This window comes from Marmota marmota, unplaced genomic scaffold (assembly GCF_001458135.2).
Source record: "Marmota marmota marmota unplaced genomic scaffold, marMar, whole genome shotgun sequence".
Classification (NCBI taxonomy): domain Eukaryota; kingdom Metazoa; phylum Chordata; class Mammalia; order Rodentia; family Sciuridae; genus Marmota; species Marmota marmota.
Window position 1 is genome coordinate 6569075 of NW_026000130.1, and position 21665 is coordinate 6590739.

The 21665-nt window shown below is 41.2% G+C and overlaps 1 protein-coding gene across 1 annotated transcript in view; it reads left to right on the top strand.

Annotated features, from left to right (window-relative positions):
* Specc1l (sperm antigen with calponin homology and coiled-coil domains 1 like) overlaps positions 1–21665 on the top strand; it is a 147747-nt gene that overhangs the window by 121401 nt on the left and 4681 nt on the right. The window contains exons 13-14 of the mRNA XM_048784893.1: positions 20008–20124; positions 20864–20923. Coding sequence (XP_048640850.1) covers positions 20008–20124; positions 20864–20923 — 177 coding nt within the window. The remainder of the gene's footprint in view (positions 1–20007; positions 20125–20863; positions 20924–21665) is intronic.

Sequence of the window (21665 nt, forward strand, 5' to 3'; positions counted from 1 at the left end):
AGTGCGCTACTGCTTGAGCCACATCCCCAGCCCTTAAAATTCTTAATCACATCTGCAAAGTTAGTTTTGCCATTTAAGCTAAACATACTCTTAGGTTCAAGGGATTGAGACAATTGACTTTTTGGGGGGAGGGCCGGGTACCAGGGGTCAAACTCAGGGGCACTCAACCACTGAGCCACCTCCCCAGTCCTATTTTTTATTTTATTTAGAGACAGAGTCTCACTGAGTTGCTGAGCTCCTTGCCTTTGCTGAGGCTGGCTTTGAACTTCAGATCCTCCTGTCTCAGCTTCCAGAGCTGCTGGGATTATAGGCATGCAACACCGCTCCTGGCGAGACACTGACATTTTTGTGGGCTGATCACACATACTTATATATAAAAATAACTATATAATCTCAGAGAGTTGATTTTCTTTTTGTTTTTTAAATTTTTTTTTTTAGTTGTAGACGGTCACAGTGTCTTTATTTATTTTTATGTGGTGCTGAGAATTGTACCCAGTGTTTCACACATGTGAGACAAGTGCTCTACCACTGAGCTACAACCCCAGCCCAGAGAGTTGATTTTTGAGGGCTTAGATGTGCCCTTATGTGGCTTAAACAACTTTAAGATACAATTTGAGATGAAATTTTAGAGGAGTTTTGATTTGCATTTCTCTAATTACTAGAGATGTTGGACATTTTTCATATATCTGTTAATTAATTGTATGTCTTCTTATGAGAAGTGTCTGTTCAGTTCATTAGCCCATTTATTGATTGGGTTATTTGTTTTCTTGGTGTTAAATTTTTTATATATCCTGGAGATTATTGCTCTGTCTGATGTGCGTGTGGTAAAGATTTTTCTCCCACTCTGTAGGCTCTCTCTTCACATTATTATTGTTTCCTTTGCTGAGAAGTAGCTTTTTAGTTTGAATCCATCCCATTTATTGATTCTTGATTTTATTTCTTTTGCTTTAGGAGTCTTGTTAAGGAAGTCAGATCCTAGGCCGACATGGTAAAGATTGGGGCCTACTTTTTCTTCTATAGGTTCAGGGTCTCTGATCTAATTCTTAGGTCCTTGATCCACTTTGAGTTGAGTTTTGTATATAGAGAGAGGAGTTTAATTTTATTTTGCTGCATGTATGTTTCCAGTTTTTCCAGCACCATTTGTTGAAAAGGCTATCTTTTCTTCAGTGTATGTTTTTGGCACCTTTGTCTGGTATGAGGTAACTGTATTTACATGGGTTTGTCTCTGTGTTTTCTATTCTGTACCATTGGTCTACAGTCTATTTTGGTGCCTATACCATGCCGTTTTTGTTATTGTAGCTTTGTAGTATAGTTTAATTTCTGGCATTGTGATACCTCCTGCTTCACTCTTCTTATTAAGGTTTGCTGTGGCTATTCTGGGTCTCTTATTTTCCCAAATGAATGAAATAATGCTTATTCTATTGTTACTGGAAAAATGTTCTATAAATATCAGTTAAATCCATTTCCTACTTCTTCCTTTGTGATGTTATCATCATATAGATTACATTTATTTGTTTTACAGACAAAAAAGGTTAAGTGTTAAAATTTATTACTTTATATAATACATTTTTTAAGATTTAAGGAAAGAGATAAGAGCAGCTTCAGACAAGGGGGGGGGCACATTTTAGACCCTTTTCATAAAAATGCTTCTTATTTTGTTGTTTGTCCTTGATTGATTTCCACTGCCCTAACATGGTTATTTTTGACAGTTTTGTCCAGTTATATGTTTGTTTTTTAGGGAAAGGATTTGTTTACCTCTTTGCTGCACTGTAGCCAGAAGTTTCCTACCATGCTTCATCTGGGGTTCTTTTCTTTTTCTCCCACTCTCTTTGACTAAGCAGAATCTAAGGTGGACACTTACTTTATTCTCTCAAAAGTTTGTGTTCCCGTGATTTGAAGAGGCATTCAAGTGAGAACTAGTGGACAGATAAAAATAGCTCAGTCCTTCACATCTTCCTTTGTGATAATAGACTGCAGACAAACAGAAGAGGAAGTTCTTTTCATAAATTGTATGAAGTGTTCAGAGTGATACTTGCTACCTGCATAACCCATGCATGAGATTGCTCTTGGTGCTAGCCATACTCCTTTAGGCCACTGCTCACTCCCAGCATTTTGATTCTGTGGATTGAGTGGTTCTTAGTGTATAGGTAACTTCCCTAACCTAAAGAGATGGCCCCCAAAACTCAGGTTCTTATTCTTCTGGTCACTGAGTACTAGAAGAAACAAGGGAACAGAGAAGCCTTCTTTTTCCCTTATATGTCCAGTGCTGTTCCTCCTCATCCCTGGCCTCTTTTAAAGAGGACTTGAGTGTCTCTCAGAAAGACAGTACAGAATGCCACTCCTCCCCTGATTTTTTTTTTTTTTTTTTGCATTCTCCCCTTTCCACCTTCCTATCCTTCTCTCTCCATGATTTGTTAGGATTGCAGTAGAGGAAGGTGGAATGAAAAAGGTTAGGGGAAGCTGGGAGTTCTGCCTATAGACAGAAAACCGTTAAAATCATGTATTAGGAATTCCTGATAGTCAAAGCATAAATTGGTTTAATTTCCTCTTCTATAACTGGAATCTTAGGTCATAGGAATGACTTCCCAGAGTTAAAAAAAATGAAGAAGGTACAGGCAGTAGATAAGGGTTTTGATCTAAATCAAATCTAGGTTGAAAGTCTAAATCCTTTTCATTCTACATTGTCACTTTGCAAGGAAACTAAGTATACAGAAAGATCTTATTGTTTGTAAATATCACTATGTTCTAGGGGTTAAAAATACTTGAACAAAGGGGAGAAAGAATGGCCAGCTTTGTAGTCCCACCCATTCTTTATGTAGAACTCAAAAGCTTTCTTTATGGAGAACTCAAAAGCTCTCCATAGTGAAGTGATAAAAAAACTGTGAGAGTTCAATCATTCACTTTTCTGATGATAAGACATCTTCATCCAGAAAGCTCATAGAGGTTGGGCAAGAACTTCGCATTTCTCCAAGCAGCCACCAGGGAATAGAAAGCTCAAATCTCAAGGCTCTTCCCTGGCTTGTGTTCTTTATAACTCAGCAGAGGTTAGATGGTGGCTTCTCTGTCACAGTGGAGTGAAAGAGCTGTTTCCTGTTTTCAGGGGATTTCTTTTAATGCCAAACATAGCAGCTAGGAAACAAAGTTTTCCCAGAAGCAAATGTACTTACTGCATTTTGTTTAAATATGATTTTGACAGCAACTGTTAATATCTATTTCCAGAAATGTCAAGCTGTAATTTTTTAAATTAATTGCTTAGTGCCATCAACATAAATTAGTTTGATCGGTGTTTTTGGAGTGCAGGGGATGAGACTACTCAGTCAAATTGTATTCCCCCTTGGCTAACAAAAATTAGATTTCTCAGCACAGGTAAAGGAATGGAGAGATTACATGTACAAGTATTTACGTGCCAAATTTTCACTTTCCTTATTCTGAGCATCTTTCAGAGCTATATTCAGGGCCTGTAAATATTGGAAAACAGTTTAGTAATGGTTCCCTTCTGGCTGCGTGGCAGAGGCCTAGTCTGGACACAGCAAGAGTAGTTGTGTAGATACAAATATCATGACTTCAAGAGTCTGGGTTCCTGGAAGTTGCAGAGGAAAGAAGGGGTCTGAGGAGTTTGAATGGAGTCCTAGGTGCTTGTCTTCCTCTTAAGCACAAAGTTCTTTTCATTTTCTCTGCATTCTGTCTCCATGTAATTTCCACTGATGACATTGAGAAAACCTGCTGAATATAGTAGTAAAATGGTTTGTTTTGCCAGTGCTTTTGGTTAACTGTAAAATAATTATTTCAGGGTACATTTCCTTAGCTAAAATGTAATGCGCTGAATGAGCACCTACAGTTCTATTCTCAGAAGTTGCAGGAAGTCAGATTTGAAATAAGCCCTAGAAATCATGAAACTGGGGTATTCATTTTACCAGTAAGGGACCTGCAGATCATAATGGTGAGACCAAACAATTGCATCTCCAAACTCCCAGCCTCAGCTTCCTTCTACTGAGCTTGCCCATTTTCCCAGCAGTGTCCTTGACTCTTCAGTAAGTTTCCATAAATAGGTATTTATATTATGAGTAATGCTGAGAAACAGATATCAGATAAGTAACATTTTCAAGAGCTGATTAACTATTTTGCTAAAAGCAGAATCATTTAATTGTCTGGGTCAAATAATCTTTTTCATATCTCACTGCAAATAATGCACATAATCCTTTACTTCCTTACATTATGAGAAAAATCACTTTCTTCATGTGTCTTTACCCTTTTTGAATGGGATGTCAACATAACAATGTGGCGTCTAGAAAGATGTTGAAGTTTGACAGGTTGATTTCATTATATATATGATTGCTCTGGATTTTCATAAATGAGTTTAGCCTGAGGTCATCCTGGCAATTTAGGGTGATCTCTCAATTTGTAGAAGCAGGTTATTTATAGAGATGCCATACTGCTGCCTTCTGATAAATAATTATGGAAAGGGTAATTATCCATTAGACACTGTCAGGAGAGGGAAAGAAACTAGTTTCCTTTCTGAATGGGCTCTTTAAATCTGAAGAAAATGCAGAAGTATTGCGGTGGCCATTTTTAGAAAATTCAATCTGCTTATCTACAAGCACCACCTAAAACTTAGTGGCTTCAAATAGTGCCATCTTCTAGTTAGATCATGAATCTACAGTTTGTGTGGGTTGTTGTGTGGGTATCTCATCTCTTCTCCATTCAGCTTCTTCTGAGACAGCTTAATGCTGCTTGAGTCGTTTGACTCAAGGCTGGAGTCATTTGACTCCCTCTGTAATGTCTGGTGGTTGATGGTCACTGTTGACTGAGACTTTCCCTGGGACTGTGATTGGAAAATCTACATATAGACCCTCTTACATGTGGCTGCATTCCAAAGCAGTGTCCTTAGAAACAGCCAAAAGCCACCTGGCCTGTTGTGATCTAGTCCTGGAAGCCATGCATGTCTCTTCTGCCACACCCCATCAGTTGGTCACAAAAACCTGCCTAGTTATACGGGGAAGGGAAATAGGTGCTACCTCTTAATGGGGTGTAGCAGGGTTCCGAAGAAAATGCGGAGCCAGAGTATTGCTGTGGCCATTTTTAGAACATTCAGTCTGCGCCCAGTGACCATTGTCTCTTATGTAAGTGATTAGAGAAGGTAACAACGCAACAGTGGCCTGACAACAGCCTTAGAAGGCTTTTTTAAAGAAGCTTTGCTTCACAAGAGTAGGGAATCTGCAGAGACTAAGCAATATGAGGTGAAAATAAGTGACAGTCTGGGGAGACTGTCATCATTCAATCTGGATGTGTTTGCATCTGCAGGACTTCACAGCAAATCTATCTAAGATATAGCTTGAGTCCTAGAACACCCTTGCTTTTTGGCCACTCAGAATGTCTTCCATCAAACATAGTCTTTTCATCAGAGGAATGTATTTGTTCCTACTGTGATTTAAACCTGTGCTATATATACTCTGAAAATAAGTAAAAAGCTTGAAGATAATGAGAGTTTATGTGATAAGCTAAATCTTTGTTGCCTTTGAATACCTTTTTAAAAAAACAGAGATGCGTTGAGGTATATTTGACTTATAACAAACTGCATATATTTAAAGTTTATAATTTGATAACTTCTGACAATTATATATCTGTGAGACTTATCACCACAGATGATGAACTTATCACCACAGAAGTTTCTTCATAACCCCTTTACTCTCTTGGTCTTGCCTCTCACCCCTCCTCCCTGTGCAATTGTGGATCTGCTTTCTCTATGTATTATTTGTACTCTTTTCTTTCTGCAGTACTGGGGATAACCCTAACCCAACCCTAACCCTAACCCCTAACCATAACCCAGGAACACTCTACCACTTAGCTACATTCCCAGCCCTTTTTATTTTATTTTGAGGTAAAGTTTTGCTAAGTGGTTTCAAACTTGTAATCCTCCTGCTCAGCCTACTGAATAACTTTTATATGTCCTTTTTATAATTTTGTTAAGTGAAAATCACAACATGTCCAACTTAGGAAGCTCTGGCTCTTTTCTCTTAGTATAATTATTTTGAGATGCATGTCAGTAGTTCATTTCCTTTTTTTTTTTTTCCCTCTGAGTGTGTGTGTGTGTGTGTGTGTGTGTGTGTATACTGCAATTAGTTTGTTCACCTGTTGATGGACAGATTATTTCCAGTTATTGCTTACTTTAAGTAAAACTATGAATCTTGATGTACAGGTGTTTATTGGATATCTTTGTTAGTTTGGGCTGCTGTAACAAAGTACTATAGACTAGATGGTTTATAAACAAAATAAATTTATTTCTCATACTTCTGGACACTGGAAGTCTGAGATCAGGGTGTCAGATGGTCAGATTCTCATGAGAGCTGTCCCAGGATTACAGACTGCCATTCTGTTATCTTCATGTGGTAAAAAAAGAGAATGAGAGAGCTAACTGGGATCCCTCCCGTTTTCTTTTTCATATGTGGGCTCAAGTAATCCTTCCACCTTAACCTCCCAAGTAGTTGGGACTATAGGTGTGCGCTACCACACCCACCTTGGGATGCTTTTCATAAGGACACTAATACCATTCATGGGGGTTCACTGTCATGACCTAATCATCTCCTAGTACCATCAATTTGGAGGGTAAGACTTCAATATATGAATTTGCCAGGGAGGTGCAGTGGACAGGAACAGTCAGTCTATTGCATATCTTTTTTTTAAAATATTAAAAATACTTTTAAAATGCTTTTTTAAAAATATCTTTGTGTTTATTTATTTTTTTATGTGGTGCTAAGGACTGAACCCAGGGCCTCACACATGAGGGGCAAGCACTCTGCCACCAAGCCACAACTCCAGCCCCAGTCTATTGCATATCTAAAGGCATATCTGGAAAGTGGAATGACTGAATTATGTGGTAGGTGTAGGTTCAACATTTTCAAAAGCTGCAAATTGTCCTTTAAAGCAGCCATACCATTCTGCTTTCCTACTTGTAGTGACATCTTTCCCAAGAGAGGGTTGTTTCATCAGGATCCATGATGGCTTGTCTAGAAAGGACAGAAGAAAAAGAGCAGCAGATTTATGTACGAGACATTTTGCTGGATTGCAGATAAATGGATTTTTGGATTCCTGTTGTTATAATGCACCAGGCCTTTCATTTGAGCACTCTTGAGAGAAAAGTAAATGAGAAAAGCCAAAGACTATGACCTTGTTGGACTAAGTGTTAGACCTTCAATTGTCAACTAGGGCAAGATGCTGCTCTTGTCTTTGATGTCAAGTCACACAGTGATTCCTCAGGTTTGTGCCTTTTGTGAGGCTCATTCAGTAGATTCATCTTTATAATGCTGACTACTTCAAGCATTTCAACTTGTACAAAATTTTTCTTTTGCTCTAAACCCATCACAAAATATATAACTTTAAATGTGACAACTAGAGAAATAATTAAATACAAGGAGGCATAGCATACAGTTCAGAGCATGACCTTTGTCCTTTGTTTTTTTAATAATTGATTTTAAAAAATAAATGACAGCAGAATGCATTACAATTCTTATTACATGTACACAGCACAATTTTTCATATCTCTGGTTGTATATAAAGTATGTTGACACCAATTTGTGTCTTCGTACATGTACTCGGGATTATGATGTCTATCACATTCCACCATCCTTGCTAATCCCCTGCCCTTTCCTGCCCTTTCCCTCCCCACCCCTCTTGGAACTTTCAAAATTATTACTGAAACATGTTGTTTCCAGGCCTTTAAAAATTAGTCCTTTTTCTGGGTATAATCTAACCTTTTTTAAATAACTTATTTATCATTTCAAACACTCATTTATTGCCCCATGTAGAATTCCAGTTTTGCATGGCCTTTATACTTCTGCTGTTACTATATTCCTTGTGGTCTTCAACTCTATTTTGCTGCATCCTATGTTTTGTACCAAAAAAAAAAAAAAAAACAGCAAGAAAAGCTGGAAACCAACTCTTATGTATAACACGACGAGAAAAGCAATATATGAGGTTAGGAGCAAAGTACCACATACAGGGCCACCACAGCAGAGTACTATGGGTACTCTCTCTGGGCCCTGGGACCGCTCTGTTGGTCATATTCTTCCCATGGTAGATATCTTGTTATATTTGATCCAAAGTAAAATGTTTTTTGGTTTCTTTTAATCATTTGTTGCACTAAAGGAAAGGTAAGTAAACCATTCAGTTTGGGAGTCTGGGGCTCTGGGCTAAGAGGCTACCAGAGGTGTGATACTTTTCTTTTTTTAAGAGATTTTGCCATTTTCTGTCTGCCAAAATGGTACCTGGTGGGTATAGAAACTAATACATAAACAGATTTAAGAGACTATTTCAGTTCCTTCTGTAAGCAATCAAATAGGTTCATTGTAAGGTTAGCATGCTAAGTTGAGGGTCTCTTTCCTGAGATCATTTCCTCCCTGAACTCCAGCAAGACCATGGACATTTAACATCCAGGTAGTCTGTACTTGGATGGCCTAAATGCCTGAATGCATCACCTACAATTTCAGAAATGGGAAGTGCCATGACTAAGAAGATCAGACATCAAGTCTCCATGTTGTCTTGATATACATCACGTGTTTTTGGGGGGTGATATGGGCAGGTGAACCTCCTCTAAGTTGTGAGTACCAAGAAAATAATTATGCATTCAAAACAATACATTGAGTTTTACTATCAATGCAATGGTCCCACCCTTTCTGGGAATTAATTAGTATGCTGTGGTCTTTGGGTAATACAGCCTCTCTATATATTGAAACTTTCAGATTCTTTGGATTTTGTTTCTGACTTTCTTCTACTTAGAGTTTTTTAATACCAGCATGTTGTTCAACAAACCTCTGCTACGTACCTTAGGAATGTACCAGTCTTTCTGTTCAGCCCTTGGTCAAAATTAAGCCTACCCTTGCTGGGTACAGTGGTGCACACTTATAACCCCAGTGACTTGGGAGACTGAGGCAGGAGGATTGCAAGTTTGTGGCCAGCCTGGGCAATTTAGCAAGATCCTATCTGAAAATTTTAAAAAGAGAAAGAAGTAGAGATATAGGCCAAAAATTAAAAATTAAAAAAAAAAAAAAGATTTAAGCCCATCCCTGAAAAGCCTAAAAGAGAAACAGTTATGTAAATACATATCATTGCAGTGCATGCTGTATTCCCAGAGACATCCAGTCTTCATCTCTGGCCAGATGGCAGGGTATCTTGAAGTTTGGGACTGTTCACTTGGGGTATGAGCTTGACTGACTTCAATACACATAGACCTTTCCTGGGGTAGGGGGAAGCATCTTGTGTTTAACGCTTGTCCTGTATTTTAGAAAGTGGAATCAACACTGTATTGGGAAGAGTAGAAAAGACAGAATGTGTTGAGCTCTGGCCAGAGAAGCTGTGTGCACATTGTAGAGGTCATCTTATTAAATGCTTATAATTGATTATTTTTTTCTATTTGTTGCACTTGAGAAAAGTGGGCTCATATGAGTTAAAATGGTATGTTCAAGGATCTGTAACTAGTTTAGGCAGTGGTATTAACATTCAAGGCCCAGTCTATGAGAATTAGAAACTGATGGCCCTCCTACCTCACCTTTTGTGTTTCAGTGATCAATAGAAAAGTAGATTTAAATTCATATGAAAAATGTATTACAAGTTTAGTGGACAGCAGTCAGCCTTTGAAGTAAAGAGCAGCTTCCTGTAACCAGAATGTTATAGCATGAACTGAAGAACCTCCTTAGAAAAGGCATTTGAAAAGGTTTCTTTGTAAGCTATGGCTGGTTGCATTTGGGCAGCCTGGAGGGTCCTCACCACCCAATTTCACATCTCTGTCTCAGAGTCTGAACACAAAATTTGTGACCCTTGTTCTGAAAATAAACTAAAGAAGTCCTCCAAGGATGTTTTGGAATGCCTAATTTTCTTTCCCTCAAAACATGCATAATTGATCGAAAAGCTGTTGGAGGTTAGGACAGGCCATGACTTCCTCACCCTCTGCTTGTCTTTCTTCTTGGCCCAAGCCCTTCCCCAGAGCACACACCATGGAAAATGTTGATTGAGGGTCACTATAAGTGTCCTGTGTAGTCAAAATTACATTTTACTTAGTAATAACCCCTGCCAGAGCTAAACTAAATCTGTGGAAATGTTAACTGGGAACAACAGAACCAATTCCTAAGCATCTAATAAAATGGCTCACAACATGCCCCAAGTTCATTAATCAGTGGTGACCCAGCCAGAGGCTCTTTCCAGACACCCGTCTCTTCCTGGGAGCAGTTTCCTGAATTCCCAGAAAGCCGATATCACGGTTCCTGTATGCTTCTCCATGAAATGTCAGCTCTGCCTTTGGAGAGGTTTGTGGGAAACAAGAGGTCACCTATTTTTTAGGGTGACATTTTCTGAACTGTCACCTCAAAAAGAGATTCATTTTACTAAAAAAAGTTATAGCACATTAACCCCAAAACATATTATTATACCTTAGGTTTTGTTTTTGTGTTGCTTCAATATATTAGAAGTTATATTCTAGAAGTTGCTTGCTGCTTTGAGCCAATTGGGCAACATTGTTGTGGTTAAATAGGACTGCTGCTTCTCTCAAAGGGACAAACTCCCTTGGGCTTTGGAACAGTGGTTCACAGGGGATGATGTATCAGGTTCCTTCTGAGTTACCAGAGGTTCTATTTTCCTAATGGTGAAGGAAGCTACAGCTTAATAACTTTTTTAAAGCATTTCCAATAAAACCCCTTTGTGAATCCTCTGAATTTAAGCAGTATAACTTCTCAATAAACTTCCAGAATAGGTTAGTTTCTTAATGTCTTCTTTGATATAAAGAGAGTAACTAAGAACAGAGTAGGGACGAAGAGCAGGAGAAGAAGATTAACATTTANTGCGAATCTGTGTATGGGTGAAGGTGGAGTTCATACTCACATTGAATCAAAGTGTGGAATATGATATGTCAAGAAATTTAGTAAGGTTTGACATCCACAATAAAAATTGAAAAAAAAAAAAAGAGATCTACCTGGTATAGTTTTTGGGTATAAGTTATTCAGAACATCTGCCAAACTTTTAACTGTGGTTAAAAAAAAAATACATTTAGCAAAATTTACCATTTTTAAGTCTTACAATTACATCACTACCACCTAGCTCCAGAATTGTTACCTCCCCACACACACACCTAATGGAATACCTAATTTTCTTTCCCTCAAAACATGGATATTAGAGAGATCGAAAAATTTTAATAAGCAACCACCCTTGGGGTTTGGATCAGTGGTCCTTTTCTGGGTACACAAACAGGTCATCTGGAGGGAGAGCTTTTAAAAAAAAAAAGATGTCCAGACCCACTCTAGCCAGTTGTGTCAGACTCTCTGAGGTGGAGCTGAGCATAGGAAAACCTGAAAACATTTGCCAGGTGATTGTGGCACACTAGGAGAACTGAGGGTCCTTATTGAAGCTCTTACAATAAGGCACAAGACCCTGTGGGAGGCTCACTGCCTGGCTGCCCTGACTTCTTCCTTCTCCTCTCTGCCATGGAGATGCCAACACCTAGACTTGGTGATGCACCCCTCCCCTGACCTGGAGCAGAGCTTGGCTCAACTTCAGTAAGGAGATAGCATGGTCACACTCTGTAGGGTCCCCTTTATCCCTTCCAGGACCTCTAAGTCTTCTGTGTTTTAACAGCACTGACAGAATAGATAAAAAATCATCTCTGTTGTTTTTTTTCTCTCTTTTAGACATGACATCCCCCACATCATACCACGCACACAAAAGGTGCCCCTCCTTCCTCACTCAGGGCCCACAAACACCCTCTGGACCCTGCCCTATGGCCTGGGGATTTGGTTAGTAACTTCTGCTCCTGAAGGTCAGCCTGTGACCCCAAGCAGGTTTCCTTCATGCTCAGTAGCATGAAGGTAGTTCTCGTGAGGACTCCACTGTCTGCAGCCCTGATGGGCATGAGGAAATGGATGATGAAAGATGAATCATGCCCTTTGGCTTCCTGCCTTGTGCCCATAAAAATGGCATTTCCTTAAATAGATCAGAACCTTAATAGCTACTTAAAGAGCATGTGGTATTTGGGGGTGTATTTTATGGCCCTTAAATAAACTTCAGACACATTGAAACATTTTGAGATGTTTTATGACATACTTTTTACTACTCTATTTTGTGGAGATTTGTGTTATTTCTTGGCTTTCGTATGCCATCCCACAACTCTCAGTGCATACTGCAGAATGAAGATAGGGCCCACCTGAAGACCAGACAGAGGATGCTTCCCCTGAAAAATTAGAGGAGCTGGGTGGAGTGGGAGATGTTCTGGCCCACACCAAGAGGCGTTGAGGGGAAACTGAGATACCATCCAGCCAAGGATGTCACAATCTTAAAAATGTAACTTTAGGAGAATGGAAAAGAAACTGGATATACCATGAAACAGGCCACATCTGTCCCTGTCACATTGTAGTCCATGTTTCCTAAATGGAAAAACCAATATGAGCCCTTAGGAGAAAATGGGCAGAGCTTCCTAGTTGAGTCCCTACAGAGTCTTTTTTTTTTTTTTTCCTTTTAATTTTTTTTTTTTTTGGTAGTTATAGTTGGACAGCATGCCTTTATTTTATATGTTTATTTTTATGTGGTGTAAAGGATGGAACCCTGCACCTCACACATGCTAGGCAAGTGCTCTAGCCCCCTGCAGAGTCTTTTTGGAACATTTGTTGTGTCGCACAACAGCTCTTGTTTTTGGTCACATCAGATGATTGAGACAGAACTAACACACAGAGCAGAAAAGCCCTAAATTGACCTGAAAACGAAATGCACAATGTTAATTTATCACTAAGAAAAACTTGCATTCTAATTACTAGTGTGTTTCCTGTGTCTTTATTTCAAAAAGAAAATTGTTTCCTTCTTAGAGAAATTGGTACCATTGCCAGCAAATACTGAACAATAGAAAGTCTGTCTATTAGTGTGCATTTTCCCCTCCAATAAAATTTGGTTTCACTCAAATAAAGAGTTTGTTTTGAAGAGATTTCTTGGCCTGTCCCAGTAGCTGGCCATGTAGAAGTCAGACTTGGAGCCCTTGGTGCTACAGCCACTTTGTTAATCTACAGCAAATAAGCAGTCTTTCAAAGGAGGGAAACCCCTAGAAGATAAGAACTTGCCTTATGCCCACAGCCCACACCAAGGACATAAAGGCACTTTTTTTCTTTTACTTTTCATTTGCATTTATTTTATGCTGAATTTATTCCTGTGCCATAAGTGCTTGTTTTTTTCTGTTATATCTTTTTCTTTAGTGCAACCTCCTCTTCTGGTTGAGGAACAGTATGCTCCTTTCAGTAAGGATTGCTCAGTGTAGCATGGATGCTCATTGTATGGGTTAGTTTGACCATAAGCTCTGTGAGTGTGGCAGCACATCTTTGGGTGCTTTATTCACCCAGATGTGTTTAGTGGCCAGAGAGTCTACATCTAAACCTTTCAGGTCAGCATTACTCTTTGCATTTTTTAAGTAAAAATTTAGCACTCTTGGTCTGGGGCTGGGGCTCAGTGGTAGCGCACTTGCCTGGTATGTATGAGGCACTGAGTTAGATTCTCAGCACCACATATAAATAAATTAAAAAAATAAAGATGTATCAACAACTAAAAAAATATATATACATATATAGCCAGGATTGTGGCTCAGCAGCAGAGCACTCGCCTAGCACATGCAAGGCCCTGGGTTCGATCTTCAGCACCACATAAAAACAGATAAATAAAGGTATAAAAAATATATTTAAAAAAAATTAACACTCTTTGAGCCACCAACCTTGCGTCCAGCCCACTATTTGACCTGTGAACACATATCACCTACCATTATGACACTGGAATGGCACATTTTGCTGCTGCCACTGCCACTGCTGCTGCTGCTTCTTCTTTTTCTTAATGTTTTTTGGTTGTAGATGAACACATATCTTTATTTAAATTAATTAATTTGTTTTTTATGTGGTGTTGAGGATCGAACTCAGTGCCTCACACTTACCAGACAAGTGCCACAACCCTAGCTCTGCATGTTGCTTCTTGAATAAAGTGACATCTTTCAGAGACTTGGTGACTTTTCAGGTGTGTGTACATTTTATGGCTGGGCATTTTCATTTTATGGCCTGGGCATTTTCATTTCTCTCACCAAGTCTATTTGCTTTAGTTCCTGTTTTAGTAAGCTTTTTCAATGCTGTGACTAAAAGTTTAGACCAGAAAAACTATAGAGGAGGAAAAGTTTGAGAGCTCATGGTTTCAGAGGTCTTAGTCCATAGAAGGCCGGCTCCATTCCTTGGAGGCCCTGGGCTTGAGGTGAGACAGAACATCATGGCAGGAGAAGGTGGCAGAGGGAAGCAGCTCACATCGTGGTGTCGGGAAGCAGAAAGAGAATCCACTCGCCAAATACAAATATATACCCAAAGCCATGCCCCAATTCCCATCTCCTCCAGCTACTCATTACCACTTCAGTTACCAGTTAATCCCTGTTACGGGATTAAATCACTGATTGGGTTAAGACTCTTATAACCCAATCATTTCTTCTCTGAACCTTCTTGCACTTCTCACATGTGAGCTTTGGGGGGACATACATTCAAACCATAACAGCTCCCGAGCATCTCTATAGCACCTGCTCCTTTCCCTAGCTGACCTGAATGCTCCTCAGCACTCTTCCCCTAATTCTGTTTTTCTAATCCCAGTTTAACCACACTTAAATTTGAAGCCTTCCTCCCACTCTGAACTGTGTCAGGTCCACCTATCCAATTCTGTTATGAAAGAACAGAAAGCCAAGATATGATCCCAGGACCTGGGCTCAGGTGAGGATTTACCAAATGGACAAATGAATCCTCATAAAGAACAGTCTGGCCTCAGTCCTTTGCCCAGAACACTCAGCTTCCTTTTTCCCCCCCATCAGTTCCCAAGAGCATGGCTGTGGCAACATTCACATGCAAGTATATGCTTATGCCACAGACTGAGGATGTTGCTGCCTCCTCCTCTTTGAGGTGAAGGTCTTTGCCATTAATGGAAGAACACAGCTCTGGAACCTACACTCTTCTGTTTTTATTCTTATCCCACAAAACCTTTGCAGGCCTACAGAAGACAGTTCCACACGGTGCTGTCCCTTCAGTCCTACCACAGTAGGCAAGCTCTGCCTCATGGCATTTGAATTGCTTTGAAACAAATTGTTGTAGAACAAGTTTCCTTCCAATTAATGTTGAGTCAGTATTTTAGCTGTTAGGATTTTGGATAGTTATCTCAGTTCCTCATCCAAACCTCAGAAAAAGAAAGAGTAAAGGAAGAGAACCACATTCCAAAAGGCCAATGATTATGCTCCATATTTTCATGTGAAGAGAAGTGGAGATTTATAGGGTTCATTATACACTGGGGACAAGCAAGGCTCCAGGAAGGGAAAGCAGGTTGGGGTATCCAGTGATGCTATTGCTTGTAGTGTCTGGATGGGGTTGGTACTGTCTGCTTCATAGCATCTGCCTTGTCTACAATAAGGACACAAAACCAAAAAGACTTCTTACGTGTGTAAAGCACAGCAGTTTCCTAGGGGATTAATGACCCATCATCTGTGTGGGTCAGCATTTGTATACTTCTACTTTATAGAAGCCCAAGACTGAGCCAGAATCATGTGTTAGGCCTGGCCCACACCCTACAAGCTTCATTACTGATGCTTAACTGTTTTTCCCAAGGCACAAAACCTTGAGCTTTTTTCAGTTGACAAGAGAATCCAGGCTCTCACTTTATTTGGCCCTGATGGGTAGAGGTGGAGTGACACTTTGCAAAGACCAGCAGTTCCAAGGAAAATTCACCTAACTGCACTCTGATATTGTCCCTTATTCAGAAAACAACAGGAAGTTTAGCCTGAATTCTTGCTGGCAGGATGGAATGTCAGGCTGCTCCTAGACTATCCTGTGAGGTCCAGGTCAGGAGAAAAGGCATGAGGGAATGGCCAGAGGCTGGTTCTGGTGACTACCTAAAAAAGTATGATTAGAGCCTCAGGATCTTGGCAACCCATTTCTGCTACCATCCCTCACCCAGGCAGGTCTTCATTGGGTAGGAAGGGAAAAGCTGTTTCTCTGATAACTCAGCATGATTTTGTACCTTTTAGTATATTTCTTCTCCAAGATACTTGCTAATCCTGTCATTGTGTTACTGTACCATGATGGTCACACTCTGGAGAGCTCCACAGAGGAAGGGTAGGAGTTCCCATCTTCCTCTCTGTCTTTCCCAGCACTGTGCTTTTCAGCCTCAGAGAAACAGCTTCATTCTTTGCAGACCTTTGTATAGTCAGTTGTTATTTCTTTAGTTTCATTAGCTCTGGACATTAAAAACAACGACATAACTGGTAGGATTGGAAGCAGGTTTCCCCTACTTCCAAGGAACACCCTGTTCAAGACCTTGCTGTCTTCTTGCCCACAGAGCCTTTGGGTGGGACTAAGAGGCAAAGGTGCCAGTGGGTTGCTTCTTAATAACCTCAGAATCCCCAGCCCCCAACTTACCTCTTAGCAGTGCCATAAGCAGGCAGCCTGGCCTGGCTCTTCTCCAGCCCCAGAGGGTAAGGGATGTGGCAACTGCCTAAGTTTGGGCTTTCTTTTGATCTGAAATGTTGTAAGAGACAATTGTTAACTGCCCTTCACCTCAAACCCTAGGGGCCTGACTTCCTCCTGGTACAGGTGGCTGTGGCATGTCCTGGACAAATCTCTTCCTGCAGATTCCAGGTGGGATGGGTACCTGAGCTGTAGCTCCTTCCCCACTGGGGTTGGATGTGTCTGGAGAAAGTGAGATAGAAGGCCCAGGTTCCCACAGCCTGGTAGGCAGGGCATAAGAGCCTTTGCTGTGAGGTTCACAGTGAGGCCAGACATGTCCACCACCCTGCTGGAGCAGCCTGTTTCAGGGAGCAGAAAGGGCATTTGTGGCAGGAAGAGGAGATCTGTCTTCCTCCAGAAGTGAATGTGACCTCGAGTGAATTGTGCCATTGGCCTTGCAGGGAGCTCCACATGTTATTAAAAGCTTCCTGCCACACTCTTTACAGGACAAGGCCAATGTCCTTGGCTTTTTCATCAACAACTTAGTTCACAAGTACCAGTTGGAGTCCTAGGAGGAGTAGGGAAGGGCTTTGAAACTTTTTTTTCAAAACCTTTAATGGAATTTTTCCTTTGCTTTCTGAACAAGGGGCCTCGCATTTTTATTTTGTCGTGGCCCCTGCAGATCATGTTGCCAGTCAGTCCTGGCCCATTGTTCATTTGTCTTGCATACTTCATTCTTGCATCTTCTGTGCGTCCAAGTGTTCACTTATTTCAGAAATGTTGCACTTTCCTCAGAGAGTTAGGAGATCTTACTTAGATATCTGTGGGAAAGCAGGATATCCCTTCTGTGCTAGTTATACCAGACCATCTGCAGCCTCGGTAAATGTCTGGGCTTCCCTGAGCCTAATCTTTATTAAGACTGCTTTAGGGTAAGCTGGTTGTGTAAGAGCACTTGCCTAGCATGCATGAGACCCTGGGTTCCAGTCCCATCATTGCAAAACAAACAAACAAAGATTTGTGGGATAACTATGAGAATTAGAAATACTGCTCACAGGATGCTTATGCTTAGGGCAAGGATTTCTATCCCTGCCTTCCCTGCTGCCTGCAGAGCACCTTTGACAGATCGCCTCTCATATAAGTTGTAGTTTCCTTCCAGATGGAGCTGGTTGCCCTAGCTGGTTACTTCCTGAGATTCAGATGTGATAAGAGGGGTAGCCATGTGTGTGCATATGTGCCTGTCTACTATCTCTCTGTCTGGGGTCTTCTTAAATTGGCAGTAACTGTGAAGCATCATTTATTTTGAGGTGCTTCCACGACATCACCAGAATGCCTCAGGGAACAGTGACTTTTAAGGTCAGAGTAGAGACTCTGATGGAGAGCGACTGGGAAAGCTGTGGACCACAGCACTGAGGCAGGGAGGATTCTGACCAGGCCCAAGTGTTTTGACACAGCTGATGTCACCAGACTGGACAAGTGATACCTGAGTCATATGCAGCACCCCAGCCACTGCTAGCTTATGCCACCTTTCCTTCTAGCTTTTGGCAGGTTTCCATCCTTCTGTGCTTTGTTGTGACCTCTTTCCTCACATTAGAGAAATTGGAAGCATTCTTATGGTCACGTTAATAAGGGGAAGCAACCTATGAAATAGCTCTCAGAACTGCTGTCCTTCCAAACACTTGTGCCTGGAGCAGCAACTGCCAGAGGGCTGGATTCTGCACACATGCAGTCATGGTTGAGGAAATAGGCTTTGATGGTGAAGCTCAGGATGCTCTGTGAGGGAACCACCTCCATCTGTAAGGCTAGATGAAGCCGATTTCCTCAGAAACTGCCCAGCCTGACCTGACCCTCACTGGCTGCATAGACATATCCTCATAGCTCTGTGCATCATTCCCTGTAAGCCCTACCTGTTTCTGAGCCTTGTGTTCCCCTCTTGACATGAGGACCTATCAGTTTGTAAAGAGGTGCTTTCTAAAATTTTTTGCACAGTTATGAATAGTGTTGGTATTATTGTGTGGTTCACTTATTCCTGGGAGGAATAAGAAATGCTACTCAAGGTCTGGGTGGTTTACCTTAAATAATAAAAGTTGGGTTTCCTGTTAACCTATGAAACTGACTGTCAATGCAGTGGAAGGTGGCATGAAATAAGAGAGTGAGAGCCAGGAATACTCCTGTAAATTCCAGCTACTAGGGAAACTCAGGCAGCAAGACTGCAAGTTTAAGGCCATCCTGGGCAACTTAATGTTTTAAAATAAAACATAAAAAGGGCTGGGGATGCTAGGTGTATTGGCTCAAGCATGTAATCCCAGTGGCTCAGGAGGCTGAGGCAGGAGGATAGTGAGTTCAAAGCTAACCTCAGCAACAGCAAGGCACTAAGCAACTCAGTAAGACCCTGACTCTAATAAAATACAAAATAGGGCTGGGGATATGGCTCAGTAGTTGAGTGCCCCTGAGTTCAATCCCCAGTACCCAGCACCCCCCTCCCCCGCAAAAAAAAAAAAAATTTTTTTTTGAGTATCCCTGGGTTCAATCCCTAGAGAAAGAAATAAACAAGTGAGATGTGAAATGAGGAGGTATTGGGAGACTTTTTTTTTCCTCTGTGACATTTATGTAATATGTGAATTATCACAATTTAAATGTGTAGTTTTATCTTCAAAAGGATTCTTAAAAATAAGGGTAAAGACTGCATACCAGGGCTGGGGTTGTAGCTCAGCGGTAGAGCATTTGTGTACTGACATGTGAGGCACTGGGTTGGATCCTCGGCACCACATAAAAATAAATAAATAAAATAAAAGTATTGTGTCCGTCAAAAAAAAAAATTAAAGATAAAAAAGACTGTATACCAGTTAGCTATACTTTAATAAACACTGTGAATATGTGTCTTGTGTAGTTGCAAATACATTTCATTTAGACATACAGTAAGGGCCCCTTAAAATAAAGGCAAGGTGATTTTCAAGCAGCAAAGAAAGTACACAGTCCAGTGTTAAAATTATTTTTTCAACTGTGGGCATGTGAGAGTGGAAACTATAGTGATCACCAATGCAATGTGGTACTGAAACCCAGCCTGGTTGTGGAAGTCAGCACCTCAAGACAGTATTCTTGTGTGTGCATATTCTGAGATGCACACTGACTTGGAGTTTCTTTTAAGTGCTTTAGCAAACAATGGGGAATGAGTTACATTTTAATAAATGATGCTTTAAGCCTTGTTGGTCATCACCCACATCCTGCAGTCTGTACTGTCACCATATTCAGGCACTGGAGAGACCAACCTTAGCTGCCTGGAGGCTTCTTGGTTATATGGAGCTGCTTATAAATCATGTGACCATGTGAGGGCAGGGATAGAGGCATTCATAAAATGTCCAGTCATAAACAGTAAGGTGGGTCTTGGGATATGGCCCCTAACATTCTCCAGAGCTCACCCTGCCTGGGGTTTGCTTTTATGTTTTGGAAGCCATGTGACATCAGAGGCTTCTCCAATCTCCCAAGCACCTCCTGGGAGGATCACAACATGTGTCATTTACCTGATTTTCTTCTTTTCACTTAGAATATCGATATTACAAACTTCAGTAGCAGCTGGAACGATGGGCTAGCCTTCTGCGCACTCCTGCACACATATCTTCCAGCCCACATTCCATATCAAGAACTGAACAGCCAAGATAAGGTAAGGCAGGCCACAGAATGGTTGGCTCCTTCCATCACTGGGTCACACACAACAGTGCTGGCTTAGGACAGTCACATTCTGATTCAGTTTCATCTGAGATTGGTCATTTGTGCTCAGATAACCAGTTCCTGACCCACCACATGTGATGATCTCTCTAATAGGAGCAACATTTAGGATCAGGGGCTTCAAGAAATGGACAGGAAGGGCTGTTTGTGGCATGAGCAGTCAGGGCAGTACCACCCAGAACAGACCAACTTCTTGTCATCTCAGGACATGGCCCTTTCTGCAGTTCTGTACAGTCCCAATTCATCATTTAAGACATCCCATCCATCAAGCTCCTCAGGGTCAGGGGATAGGTCCAGAACCCCTACCTTGGTCCCCCATCTCTCCCATAGCAGCCCCTAGCTCTGAAGACAACCTTTGAAGATCCCAAAAGGAAGATCAAAACACCTTTTAATAGGTGTTTTTGGGTACATATCTAGGCAGCTCAGGGTCTGTGTGTCAAAAGTAAACCTTCCTGAGTGAGGAAAGAAAGTATGTGGACATCTCCATGGCTGGGTAGAGAGGAGGATGAGCAGACTCACAAGAGGCATCCATGAGGTCCTTGGTACAGACTTGGGAGTCCTCAGGATCCCAGTATGGGTTTGTTTTAGTCCCAAACAGAGATGAGTGTCCATCCCTCACATTACTTTTCTCCTTATGTTGTCTGAACACTACAGCAATATGATTTCTTTTACAGAAAAGGAACTTCACACTGGCCTTCCAGGCAGCTGAAAGTGTTGGCATCAAATCCACACTGGTGAGCCCCTGTCCCTACTGAGAAGTCACAGACAGGCCCCCTTGGTTAGGAAGAGTGTTGTCACTGGGAGATGTGGCTGCATGAGAGTCTTGGGGGCAAGATAGGGTCCCATCTGGGTGGGGTACTAATATGGGTTCTCACTGCTGCCTGTGCCACCTTAGGCCTCACAGAGAACTGTTACTTATTGTTGTCTTTTCCTTAACAAGATACTGGGGTTCAGAAAAAAAAAAGTCACTTGTTTATAAATGTCCCTGTCAAAGACATCTTGCACAAGTATGTGCCTTTTGTTGATCTAGAGGGAGAGGCAGGGTACATCTTGAGTCCAGGAAGATAGCTTTAGAAGCTGAGGAATGCTGCCTGTACTTCCTCACAAGGGCTGTGAGAAACTGCCACCCACCATGAGAGAAACAGGTATAGAAAACTATGTGGCCTTGGGTCCCTCTCAGGCTTCTTCTCAGCCTTTGCTTCAAAACAGACATGATTCTGTTAGGAGTCTTGTCACACAATGTTCTGGGAGAAAATACTATGTCAAGCTAGGCATGCTGGTGCATTCCTGTAATCCCAATAGCTCAGGAGGCTGAGGCAGGAGGATTGCAAGTTCAAAGCCAGCTTCTGCAACTTAGCAAGGCCCTAAGCAACTTAGTGAGATACTGTCTCTAAAAAATAAAAAGGGCTGGGATGTGGCTCTGGTTAAGCGCCCCTGGGTTCAATCCCTGATACCAAAAAAAAAAAAAAAAAAAAA